This window comes from Parasteatoda tepidariorum, chromosome 9, assembly GCF_043381705.1.
Source record: "Parasteatoda tepidariorum isolate YZ-2023 chromosome 9, CAS_Ptep_4.0, whole genome shotgun sequence".
NCBI classification, from domain to species: Eukaryota; Metazoa; Arthropoda; class Arachnida; order Araneae; family Theridiidae; genus Parasteatoda; species Parasteatoda tepidariorum.
The window spans coordinates 23,331,293-23,344,828 of NC_092212.1; the positions used below are offsets into that span (position 1 = coordinate 23,331,293).

General features: G+C 30.2%; 1 protein-coding gene across 1 annotated transcript in view; it reads left to right on the top strand.

Annotated features, from left to right (window-relative positions):
• LOC107436850 (alpha-tocopherol transfer protein-like) overlaps positions 1 to 13,536 on the top strand; it is a gene marked incomplete at its 3' end in the record, with an annotated part of 35,044 nt that overhangs the window by 2,252 nt on the left and 19,256 nt on the right. The window contains 2 exon segments of the mRNA XM_071185268.1: positions 4,122 to 4,370; positions 12,066 to 12,259. Of these exon segments, the coding sequence (XP_071041369.1) occupies positions 4,122 to 4,370; positions 12,066 to 12,259 (443 nt within the window).

Genomic DNA, 13,536 nt, shown 5'->3' on the forward strand with positions numbered 1-13,536 from the left:
ATATATATATTAATATATATATAATTTTTCTTTTTAGTGCATAACTTATTAATAATTTTTTAACCGTTGATTTTAAGTTATTTAGTTCTCTGGAAACACGTTGTTTTAAAAGCATATTTGTCATCATAATAATCACGAAATTTTAGATAACTTTAAAAATGCTATAATGAGAACGTAGTCTGGCTATACTACCACGTTTAATTTGATTTTAAAGGTTTATCTGAAGTAACAAATAAAAAATTAATTCGCTATCTCAACGCTTGAGCACGCCCTCTAGCGGGAGCTTGAAAATATCGGGCATTAATTCTATTATAACCATTGGCAAAGACGAACGCCATTTCCTTAGCAGCGAATAAGAAATAAAATTTCCCTAAGTAAACGGCAGAAGAACTTGAAAAAAACTAACCAGAACACGCCAAACATGTGAAGAACAATTACTCAATAATTTTTACCTTTCTGTTACCAACAAGATAACTTCCGGTTTGATGATTGCTTGCTGTGACAAATGTGTGTATTGCGGAAAAAAAATTTCTGTCTTCAATTCAGTACAAATTAAAGTGAAGTCAACGTTACATTCGTCATTCCAATGAATAAATGCGAATTCAGAAAGTACAGAACTGTAGTAGTTATAGAACATTCTTTTTCTTTATAGAATAGTATATATTTCTGTATCTATATAATTCGGAAAACAACAAAAAGATACATCTGAATTACTTGAAAGAGTATCATTTGTGCTGATTATCAATAAATTTTTATCGTTTTCTTGGTAAGTATTTTTTAGTTTTGAATGAATAATTTCAACTAGAATTCAGCTATTCTGTTTTTAAACTACATATTAATATTCATATCGAGATCTTACAATTATAAAATTTTGCTGTCTGGTATGTTATCTTAAAGTAATGAAGGGATAATATATGTATATATTAATTGAAAATATAATTTTCAAACGAAGAACATTTCATTTGGAATTCTCCGGATTTATAAATCAGGTGATGTTATGATTTTTATAATAAAAAATTTGCTTGTAAATAATTTTTTTTTTATTCGATAATAATTCTCTACAGAATGGTTTTTTTTACTTCTGATTAAGAACTATGAGAATAAAAAAAAGAAACAATATGAAAGTTTTTTATTTCAATATGAGAAATTTTTAAAATCGTATTTTTATCCTAAGAATTCTTAATTTTACGTTTTTAAATTTGTAATTTTTTGATAAAAATTGCTGTCAAAATTCTTTTTTTTTTGAAAAATTAAATGGTATAACATTATGTGTTTATGTATACTTCTTGCATATTCTAACGTTTGAAGTAATATGATTCAGAAAAGTATGGAATAAAAATTCGGTACTTGCGTTTCAACGCCACCGCAGCTACAGATTTGGCAATTTTTAAGTGCCGCCAATCTACAACTAAAATTTTTGCGACAAATCATAAGTCGCAAGCTGTAAGCATTTCTTCATCAGCAGTGATCGGTCAAGGGGATTTTACGGTGATTTCTTACCCTATGGTGTTCGCAGTTTCGATTTGAATGTTTATCCTTCATGAATATTTCTTATATCCTCTGTTCAAGATAGATGGTATTTGCTCGTTTTCTGTCTCTAAAATTCATGTGACGTATCTATCTTTCGTACAAATTAACATGCACTTAAAATCTTGGCAGGCTGTGGTGTCAATATTTGTAGTGGTAGTCACCATTGATGGGATTTATTTAATAATCGACTATGTTAACCTTTATTTATGAAAAGGTGCTTCAAGAAAAATGTTGAGTCAACGTATGTTATATACTAAATATTTCGTATTTAATATCTGTAGTGGTAGTTACGTCACACGGCGAACCATTAATCAAATATGTTTTGTGTTATATTTCTTGATTTATAAATGGCAACTGTACTGTAGCTACTGTGACGCTAGATCAAGCGTGCATTTTTTATTTCTTTAATTTTTATGCATCAATTAATTAGCCAAAAAATGATGCAGATGTTTCTCTTTCTTTTATAGAAGAAACTAAATTAAACATTTATTGGAAAAGTGATCACATGCTCATGATGGCTCTGAGAGCAAGAAAATTCAAGGCAAAGAGAGCTTTAGGATGCTTGAAAAGCTTCCACAAGACAAAGATGGAGCGTCCCGATGTATTTCCGGAAAAACCGGATCTTGATAACATAAGAAAGATTTATGATTGCAATNTTTAGAAAACAAATCTTACGTTTTTTTTCTTAAATTCTGAATTCTATAAATTGAATTAGTATAAATTACGAAGATAAAAATAAAAACCAAGGCGACTTGTATAAAATTTTTCAAAATTAAACTATAAAAACTCTCTCTTCTATTCTATTTTATAACATAAAAAATTCCTTTATCAACAACAAAACTTCATGCTATTACTGATGTGTGTATTTCGGTAAAAGAATTTTTTTTGTCTTCAATTCATTACAAATTGAAGTGAAATAAACATTGCTTAGTTCATTCTCATAAATAAATGTGATTTCAGAATGTACGGAACTGTAATAATAATAGAATATTCTTCTTCTTTATAGAATAGTATATATTTCTGTATCTATATAATTCGAAAAACAACAAAAAGATACATCCGAATTACTTGAAAGAGTATCATTTGTGCTGATTATCAATAAATTTGTATCGTTTTCTTGGTAAGTATTTTTTAGTTTTGAATGAATACTTTCAACTAGAATTCAGCTATTCTGTTTTTAAACTACATATTAATATTCATATCGAAATCTTACAATTATAAAATTTTGCTGTGTGGTATGTTATCTTAAAGTAATGAAGGGATAATATATGTATATATTAATTGAAAATATAATTTTCAAACGAAGAACATTTCATTTGGAATTCTCCGGATTTATAAATCAGGTGAGTGTTATGATTTTTATAATAAAAAATTGGCTTGTAAATAATTTGTTTTTCTTATTCGATAATAATTCTCTACAGAATGGTTTTTTTACTTCTGATTAAGAACTATGAGAATAAAAAAAATGAAAGTTTTTTATTTCAATATGAGAAATTTTTAAAATCGTGTTTTTATCCTAAGAATTCTTAATTTTACGTTTTTTTTAAAGAAATTTTTGATAAAAATTGCTGTCAAAATACTTTTTTTTGAAAAATTAAATGGTAGAACATTATGTGTTTATGTATACTTCTTGCATATTCTAACGTTTGAAGTAATATGATTCAGAAAAGTATGGAATAAAAATTCGGTACTTGCGTTTCAACGCCACCGCAGCTACAGATTTGGCGATTTTTAAGTGCCGCCAATCTACAACTAAAATTTTTGCGACAAATCACAAGCCGCAAGCTGTAAGCATTTCTTCATCAGCAGTGATTTCTCACCCTATGGTCTTCGCAATTTCGATTTGAAAGTTTATCCTTCATGAATATTTCTTGTGAAAGCCCTTATATACCAAGACGGAAAAGAGAAAAACCTGGTATGTAAAACATTTCATTCCAGCATTTTTTTAGAAAAAAATGAAATATCTGTAACTATCAAGATTTCTTTTATAATTCTGGCATATATATAAAACTGCTTCTTTTCCAAGATAAAGTAGATATTGTTGAAAAATTTAAAAAAAGAATAAGAAAACTCCTCCCCAAAACTAGCTATAACTGAAATGGTATTACTACCAGCCTTTCCTCTTTTCCGTCTCGCTTTCACCCCTGTATCCTCTGCTCAAGATAGATGGTATTTGCTCGTTTTCTGTCTCTAAAATACATGTGACGTTTCTATCTTTCGTACAAATTACCATGCACTTAAAATTTTGGCAAGCTGTGGTGTTAATATTTGTAGTGGTAGTCACCATGGATGGGATATATTTAATTAATAGACTATGTCAAACTTCAATAATGAATAGGTACTACATGATTAAAGTCGAAGTAACGTGTTTTATATACTAAGCATTTGGTATTTAATATCTGTAGTGATAGTTACGTCACACGGCAAACCATTAATCAAATATGTTTTGTGTTATATTTCTTCATTTATAAATGGCAAAGGTACAGTAGCTACTGTGACGCTAAATCAAGCGTGCACTTTTTATTTCTTTAATTTTTATACATCAATTAATTAGCCAAAAAATGATGCAGATGTTTCTCTTTCTTTTATAGAAGAAACTAAATTAAACATTTATTGGAAAAGTGATCACATGCTCATGATGGCTCTGAGAGCAAGAAAATTCAAGGCAAAGAGAGCTTTAGGATGCTTGAAAAGCTTCCACAAGACAAAGATGGAGCGTCCCGATGTATTTCCGGAAAAACCGGATCTTGATAACATAAGAAAGATTTATGATTGCAATTTCGCCAGTAGTTTACCATATAGAGATGAAGAGGGATGCGTTATTATAATTATAAACATGGGTGACTTTTTTGCTTACTTTTCTTTGTCTTATTTGTATAGATTATAATATTTTTTAGAAGAACTTGTGGTGATTGTAGGGAAGGAATGAGACTTTACTTAAACACATTTGATGTTATTGACAAGGGAGACTAGGGAAGTGTGACTCGCTAATTTTGAAATAAATTTGTGGGATGTATGCCTTATGAGGAATAATTTTAGGGGGCAACATTCCTTTCGGCCCATAGAAGGTCCTATGAGAGATAAAAATAATTCAATATATAGAACAACCTTTTTTTATTACATTATTAGTTATTGTAATTATCTCATACTTCAATTAATTTGTTAATTAATTTTCTGATTAAATAATTAAGTATGAAATTATTAATGAATTATTAATTAGTTATTAATTTCGAATTAATTATTAATTAATTATGGAGTAATTATTAATTAATAATTAGTTCATAATTAATAACTAATTAATAATTAATTGTTATTCAATTATTAAATTATTAGTTTATTAATTAATAATTAATTATTAATTAATCGTTAATTAATTATTAAATTATTAGTTTATTAATTAATTAATTAATTTGAAATTACATACTCCAATTAATTGTGAAAATTTTTTGAAAAAAAAAATTAAGAAAAATTGATGAATATGAATATGGGCCGAAACGAATGTTGTCCCCTTAAATTATTCCTCATAAGGCATACGTCCCACTAGTTTATTTCGAAATTGGTGAGTCACAATTCCCTAATCTCCATTGTGAGTGTTTCGAAAGATCAACGATTTAGAAAATAATTAGGGTGGTTTGAAAGAGATAAAAATGCAAAAAAAAAAAAATAAANAAAAAGAAAAAAAAAAAAAAAAAAAAATGCTGTGTTCTACTCAGAAATTCATACAGATTCTTCTCACTAAGTTTCAAATTAATTACAAAGTTTGTCAACAGATGACCCGAATAACCGAAAAAAATCTAATAAAACAATGTTTTAAAACAAATCATTTCTGAAAAAAATGTGGCGTGAATTTGAAAATTGTCTGGTCAATATGAATTCTGCCTCCGGCTCGCAACGATCACAGTGTTGACGTAAAATATTCCCAGTAGTAAACGGATTACGGGTTAGAGTTCCCTTGCGTTCAGGCTAACCGTTGATGGTTTTCCTCTCCATGTAACGCGAATGCAGATTAGTTCCATCAAAAAGTCCTCCACGAAGGCATATTAATACTTAATCCAGGCGTCCCATCTTAGATGAGTTCAAAGTTACAAAACAAACTAGATGAACATTGCTAGTCTTAAATTTAATATTGGTAAGCTAGTCGTAAATTCAAAATCAACCCACCTCTCCTTATAATGCAAGTGAGGGTTAATTCAATCAAAATGTACTTCATGAAGACTAATTCCTCCTAATACTTGGAGTTACCTTGTCTTCTGGATTGGATTCAAAATTAGTAGTCGTAAACTCAAAATTAGGTCTGTTGTTCAACGACGGTTATAAAAGAGAATAAAACTGTTCCATCGAACTTTTACAATATGTTATGTTTTCAAGTGATTTTATAATTTATCTATCAATTACTGCACCGTAGTGCTTAAAAAATATTTAAATATTATCTCAAAATAAAAAAAAATATTTAAAATATTATGTTTTTACAATTACTGGTATGTTACCCTAAAAAGTCCCAGTTTTCGCTTTAAATCACCCGTAGTATCAATTGTTAAAGTCCTTAATTTCGAATTTGGTTTACGTATTTGAATTTGCGTATTTGATAGCTAAATTTTTATTTCAGAAAATGCCATTACAAAAAGTTAAAATAAATGAAGGAAAAAGAAGAAGAAAAAAATAGTAATTACTACAAATATGTTTTAGAGAATTATCAAGCTTAAAAAAATTAAATCTAAAATATTTTCAACAATAAAGTCGATGGGTAAAATATTTCATTGTCTGCGATAAATATGTTTCGAGTTATGTAAATATTTTGCTTAGTCAAGATAAATGCTAATTAAAAATATTCTACAACTATTATACATTTTTTCATGAAATTATTATTATACTGGACGCTAAGGACTAGCCCCAACAATCATTTTTGATTTAGTGTCTTATGCTAACAAATCACAAAATCCTCCCTCTTCATCGGTTAGTTTTTGAACAGCCTCAAATAGGTATTTAGTTTGATTTTGTAGAGAATGCAAGAGTTTAGACTTCGTAAATCTATGTATTTCTTTGAAGTCACAAGAAATTGTGCTGGCAACGAACTAATCTTTCGACGAGTTGTGCTACAGGACAAATTGAGCCAATGCCTCCTATAACTGAAAGCCTCCACACGGTCTTTTATAGGTAGTCCGATCAGACCACTGTGAAGGATATCCACTTACCGAACGGGTCACTTAATACAAAATCTAATTAAAATAAGAAGGTAGTAGCAAATATATGTTTAAAATTTTATTTAATTTATGAATATTATTGATTTGTCTTATTTACTTCTCAACCACTACAGATACAATTCTCAAATATATGTCAAAAAATTTCACTCAATTACTTTTAAAATAGAAATTGGGTTCATGCGCACAATTTTTAAAATAGTCTACGCACACTACTTGTAAAGTACCGCGTGGAGGCTTTTTGATGTAGAAGGTGATGATTGAGCTCGATAAGTTGCGCCTGCGGAGAATTGTATCCACGACGAATTGTGATTGCGACGAATTGTGTTCATGATGAATTGTGCTAGAGACGTATTGTACTCACGACGAACTGGGTGTGTGTCCCAAAGAATTGTGAGAGGAGAATTGTCCAATGACGAATTGACGCGACACCATTGGGTTGGAATAATATGGGGTTTTGAATTAGAATCTATATTACTTATTAAAAAGTTTTGTGATATTTCTTTTAGAGATGATAATTCTGCAGATCTCAGAAATGGAGATTTATTGCTATTTTCCATTAAAATTATTATTAGCGGTATTGGTCCTCGTTAAACTGTTCTACTATAGAGTGCTCGAACTTCTCGCGCAGGTCTTCGGGCTAACTAAGTGAGGGTGCCATCCCCTCAGTAGAGGATCGAAATTACGATGGCGTGGCATCGGAACATCCTCAGGGATGCTTCCCAGACCATCGTAAATAGCCCATTGTGCAGCTCCAGTGTGACGTAAATAAACTACAACAACAATTAAATCCAAGATAATCTTTACGAAATTATCTGCGTCTTATAAATTCTAAGAAATTATTGAATTATTAATCAAGATAGTCGGGATTATTAGTAACCATTCAGAAGTCTTAGGTACATATCAGTTTCAACTTGATTTTACCTTACCATGTTTACCTAACTAGTTTTTTTTAATGCTAAATCACGCTTCTTTTTTTTTTAAAAAAAATATTGTTAAAAGCTTTTTTTTTCCTGAGTTCTTTAGTTTCAATCTATGTTGCATGGTTAAGTTTAAACATTAAAACAGTGATAAGTCACCACGAGTGTGCTCAAAAAATGAATAAGATTTCCATTTCCTTGAATAATCCTACTTCGTCTCAAAATGTTTGTTTATGACTCATACAGTATTTAAGAATGACTTAAAGTCAGTCTGAGAAATCAATATCAGCTACATCTATCATTCTCCTAGCTTAGTTTAAGCTTTCGTTAGGAGGATTGTATTACTGCTTGTATATTTTATGCACGTGAAATTAAACACGTGCTGAATACTTTTCACTGTAATTTGGGCGCATATAAAAATTCATCTCCAAAACTGAATGTTCCTTTAAGAAGTCTTCATTTTTTCCCTCTGTCTTAAATTATAAATTTGCTTTTTAATTAATGATAATAAGATTAAATAATAAATTAATGATAATTAATGATTTTTAATTAGTGATTTTTAATTAGTGATTTTTAATTAATGGTAATTAATGATTTTTAATTAATGATAATTAATGATAATTAATTATTTCTAATCAATGATTATTAATGATTTTTAATTAATCGTAATAGAAACTTTAAAATATGCTGAAAATTCGTTACGAATTTTGAATGTGTTGAATTTGAAGAGAAACTTAAAATTTTTTTTGACGCTTAATTGGAGAATAGACGATTTAATTACGTATCAAGCGGTATAATTAAGATCCAATCATAATTTTGGATAATTTGAAAGATGATGAGTAATAGTATTATTTGATTAACAGTAAAAAATATCCCCTGAATATTCTAGGTTCGGTACAACATTTGTAGAGTACTACAATGTTCCCTAATTTTTGAATTCACAATGTAATGTTAGCAGATACAGCGTTACAAATGGAGTACACAGCAAAAATTTATAGTGTCACCAAAAATGCTGACAACTATTTTACTCCAGAGTAACGTTATACACAACTCGCGGATCTGGTGTTTCACTGTTTCAAAGTTCTTTTACTCTACTTGGTAGTTAAGTAGTCGCCACCATTTTTGTTATTCAGTAGTCTTAAAATTGGTAACAGTAAGTTAAGATACATGTAAGATTCAGTAAAATTACTTTTTCAATAGAAAATCAAGCAAGAATCATTGATTTAGAATCCATATATTCATTAATTCTTAAAACAAATTTAGTTTGTAAATCAAAAATACACATAACACAGAGAGAATATAAAAACAAATTCGAACTAGGCTTATCACAATGAAAGCGGATAGAAATTTATGCATTAAAATCATTTAATACAAATCTCTGAGTTTTAAAAATTAAAATTCAAAGCGCGCCAACATAGTATTGTTGGAAGGGAAAATATTTCTTCAAGTATGACGTGAAAGTTTAATAGTTTGGTATAAGGTTATTCAATCTTAAAACTGGCTTTCACCAGCATCTCGTTGGAAAAGAATGTCCCACGCATGTTCAATCGGATTAAGTCAGGTGATAATGCTGGCCATAACAAGCGTGTGATATACCTAGATGAAAGGCACTCGTTTATACTGCAAAATCTATTATAAAATACCTATCTGAATTTGGTTTTGAGGAACTCTTAAAATTATTTGCATGATTATTTATTTGTATTTAATACCAAACCGAGTGTTCTTACACACTTCAAATGGTGTAGTTAAATCTTAAAACCAATAACTGATAAAATTTACAACAGCAGCTCGTTGGTGAAAAAATTTGTATTTTTCGGAACACTGTATATTTGGAGAATATATTTATTGTATGATTTCTGACTTCACTGACTTCTTGCATGAAATAATCTTAGGACCTGCTTTAATCATAAGAGAATTCTTTTGAATCATTATTATAGGTTAAAAAGTGGATAATTGCGCAATTTGCAGGTTACCCTCACTTGCAGGTATACGTAGTGTGGGTATCTTTATCCTGACTGGTTGTTGAAATATATCATTTGTTTACGTTAGCAACTGAACTCTTCATTCTATTTCGAGTAAACCAAGCCCGTTAAGTATCAATTATCAAGTGACACATTCTATATTCTTTCACAAATATCTCAATTCTTTCATTATATATTTTTCAGTTAACACAAAGACAGGCACGAAGCCATGTAGAACATAAATTATGCATCGAAGTTGCCAGGTACACAAAAAAATGTATCACTGTTAGAATAAAATACATAAATAATAAATCAAAGTTAAGTAAAAGACGTAGACCAGAAAGAATTATATTACAATAAATTTGATGTGCGACGGTGCTGTATTTAATTAACTTCACGTTAATTCAACTTTAAACCAATAGGTGGCACTAACGTCATTCATAGGTCATATGTGTGAGTATTCGTGTTCTATTTTTTCTTAATGTGCAATATGGCGGTTTGTTTACAGGAAATGTATCAGTGAATGAGGTCTTCTTATTGGATTGAATTGACTAACCGATCATACCAATTAAGTTTCAATACTTTTTACTAATTGATTGAGAATATTAATTGTGGACTGTTATCTGCCAAATAATTTCAATCTTTTTGTTCGATTGATTTAACAAACTACGCATATAAACTATTGTGAAGTGCATGTGAATCTTTTATTTGTATAAAATAATTTTATAATATTTAACTTCTATTCTCTTCGGTTTGATTAACAAGCTACTTTTGTTAACAAAAAAGTTTATAAATGCATTCCAAATTTATGATTCTTTCTTTATATTGTTTCGTCAAAATATTTTGATGATTCTTATGTGTATCATATATTACTGTAATTATAAATTTTAGTGTTACTAAATAACGAAAATGGGGGCGGCTACTTTACAAAGTAGTGTAAGAGAACATTCTAGGAGTTTCACTGCACCAGGAACTATTCCTGTTTTGGTGTAATGGAATATTAAGTGGAATATGTGCCACCATTTTAAGCGTTCAGAACGACGATTTGTTTTTTACAATGTACTATGTATGCCCGGTGAGGTATGGCGTTGTTATCCCTAAACACAAATTCCGCATTCATGTCAGCCCTAAATAACTGAATATGTTGTTCCAAAATGATGCCCTGATAAATTTGGCTTTCTATGAATTTGATTTAAATATTTCTAGTGTATTTGCACCCCAAATGAGCTATTCTACACCACCGTCACGGTGTCGTTCAATGATTTTGTCTTGATGTTTACGGGTATCTGCCATTCTCCATATGAATAGATAGTATGCTAAACCTGAACACGACAGAGAGCATCGCACATGACCACTGTGACGATGTCCACATTGCATGTTCTGTTGCCGGCTTATTGTTGATGACAGTTTTTTTGTCTGACAGACCAAAGAGAATATATAGACTAATCTTTCCGAAAAGTCTGTACACAATTTGCATTGAAACTGTAGTGCCCGTGGCTACAGATTGCTAACGAGACAGGTCGGACACTGTGCCCCGTTTTCTTCGTCTGGTAGCTACTATCAAATACCGGTCTTCATTCGGCGTTGGTTACTGAAACGTCTATCATGAGATTATAACCACAGCATAGGGATGGCAAGGCAATTCTAAGTTCTTCGAATACTTCCATCTGAGTACGTCACATTATAGGCCACCGATACCAAGTAATTTTACTCCTTTTTCACCACTTGATTCTACTACTATTATGTAACCATTCCTGACATTTCCCTCCCTTATAATATCAGCGTTATAACGTACTATTGGCGTCATCTGGTAGCTTTTTGAATTTTGCAAATTACACTTGAAGCTGCGTGCAATAATTCTACGGGTAAAATTTTTACGTCAGTGTTTAATTTCCACGTGATTCTGAATCATTCTTAATTTATGCTCATGTGTGTAGTTCAAAAACCTCACCTGGTGGCTTTTGAATTTTGCAAATTGCTCTTGAAGCTGCGTGCGATAATTCAACGGGTAAAATTTTTACTTTAGGGTTTAATTTCCTTATGATACGGAATTATTCTCAATTTATGAACATGTGTGTAGTTAAAAAGCCTCACTTCACGATCGGGGTAGACCCATAATTAGGTCGTAAGTCAAAGTCAATAAAGAGCCAGGTGTTAAAAAAAATTAATATGTTCTTTGGAAAAGGTAACACTTTTTGTTCATTTTCTAATAGAGCGTACAAACTGAATCATTTAATACAATCAATATGCCGGAAGTTAGAGTTAGGACTGATTGTTGTAAAGAAAGAAAATGATGGGGGAGGTGGAATCAAATATGTGAGTTCCATTATGGAAGAATACATTTCTTTTCTCATTGTAGTTGAAAAACAATAAGGAAAGAAATACAATAAGAAAACAATAAGAAAATTTGACAGCTGTTTACTGAGATCAAAATTCCATAATTTATTCAAATATAGGTAATTGGGATCCAGAAGTCTTTCCTGTCGAAATTGCCCTATCAGCAGTGGTAGCTCTTGCACTTCATTCACTTGAAGAACACGCAACTCAAGTTTGTGGAATTCAAGCTATAATTGATATGAAAACCTCTAATTTGAACCATGTAAAAAGTATCAAACCGAAAGATTACAAGCTTATTGGTAATGGCTTAAGAGTAAGTTAAACGATATTTTATTTGATAATCGATGTAAATATACTGAAGTAGAAAACTATAGTTTTCAGTAGGCTGAAACGAGACAATTGTGTTATTTTTGTCCAATCGAAACAAAAAACACTGCAAGCATCACTTTCGAAAGACATAGGAAGAATTTTTGGAAATGATTAAAATTTGCTTGCGAAATTAATACGGACTACTTTTTTTGGCTTTGGGAGTAAAAAAAAATATTCTTTTCACAATTCATAAAATTGATTAATAGATTTAAATTTTGTTTCATCCTCTTTTTTACCTTTTTAATTTGTGTCTGCTAGTTTATGCTGGATCGTGATCTAAATTTCATTGGGTCATAAAATGGCAATATAATTTCTTGCGCCATTTAGAAAACAATTGTAATTTGTATTGAATTTATATTGTAGTTTGTATTTACGTTAGAGAGGTCCATTAGAGATTTGAGCACTTAAGCTAGTCCGAAAGTGGTCAAAATGTTTATTGACAGTTAATACCTTTTTTCTTCTTGTGCTTGTATCTCTCAGGAAACGAAATTTTTAACAATTATATTTACACTAACACCCAAGCTAACAATGATTTTTAAGCATTCTAGTTAGTGAAAGAATTATTAGATTATTTAATGACGATAAATTTAATTTTGCAATAAAATAAGGATAAAGACAGCTTTGAGCTCCAGTAGAGATTTGAGTAGTATGAAGTGTTGTTTTATCACTTTAATACAAGATAGACTTATTCAGAAGGTTAGCAAATATTTATTCACCATAGCTGTTCTATTTTTCATCCAGACTGTTGCCATCCAACATACAAGAAATGATTTATAATCATCTTGCTTAATCGATTCATTATCGATTAAGAATAATACTACAGAGTATCCTCCCAGTGACAGAGTATTTCATTCTGAAACGACATAACATTTCACATAAAATTTTGAATATTACACTATTTACATCATTGATAAATAATATTTTATACTAAACAACCTTGCTTAGTTAATAACAAACATAAGTTGCCAGTTTTGCTGGAAAGTGTACATGTCTTCCAGATCTAATCACAATTTTGTCGGGTTCCTTGGGACAATGAATATTTTCTGTATGTAAGGATTAGGAATTTCCAGGTTTTACAACCCGTAAGTTTGATTCAGCCTTCTTTGTAGTAGGAATCAAATATGCTGGCTTTACACGGTCTATGGATGGACACAGTAGATTGTCTACCATTTAGTTGAATAGTAAGGTTTTCAGCTGACCGTTTCAAAACCTTATGTGGAC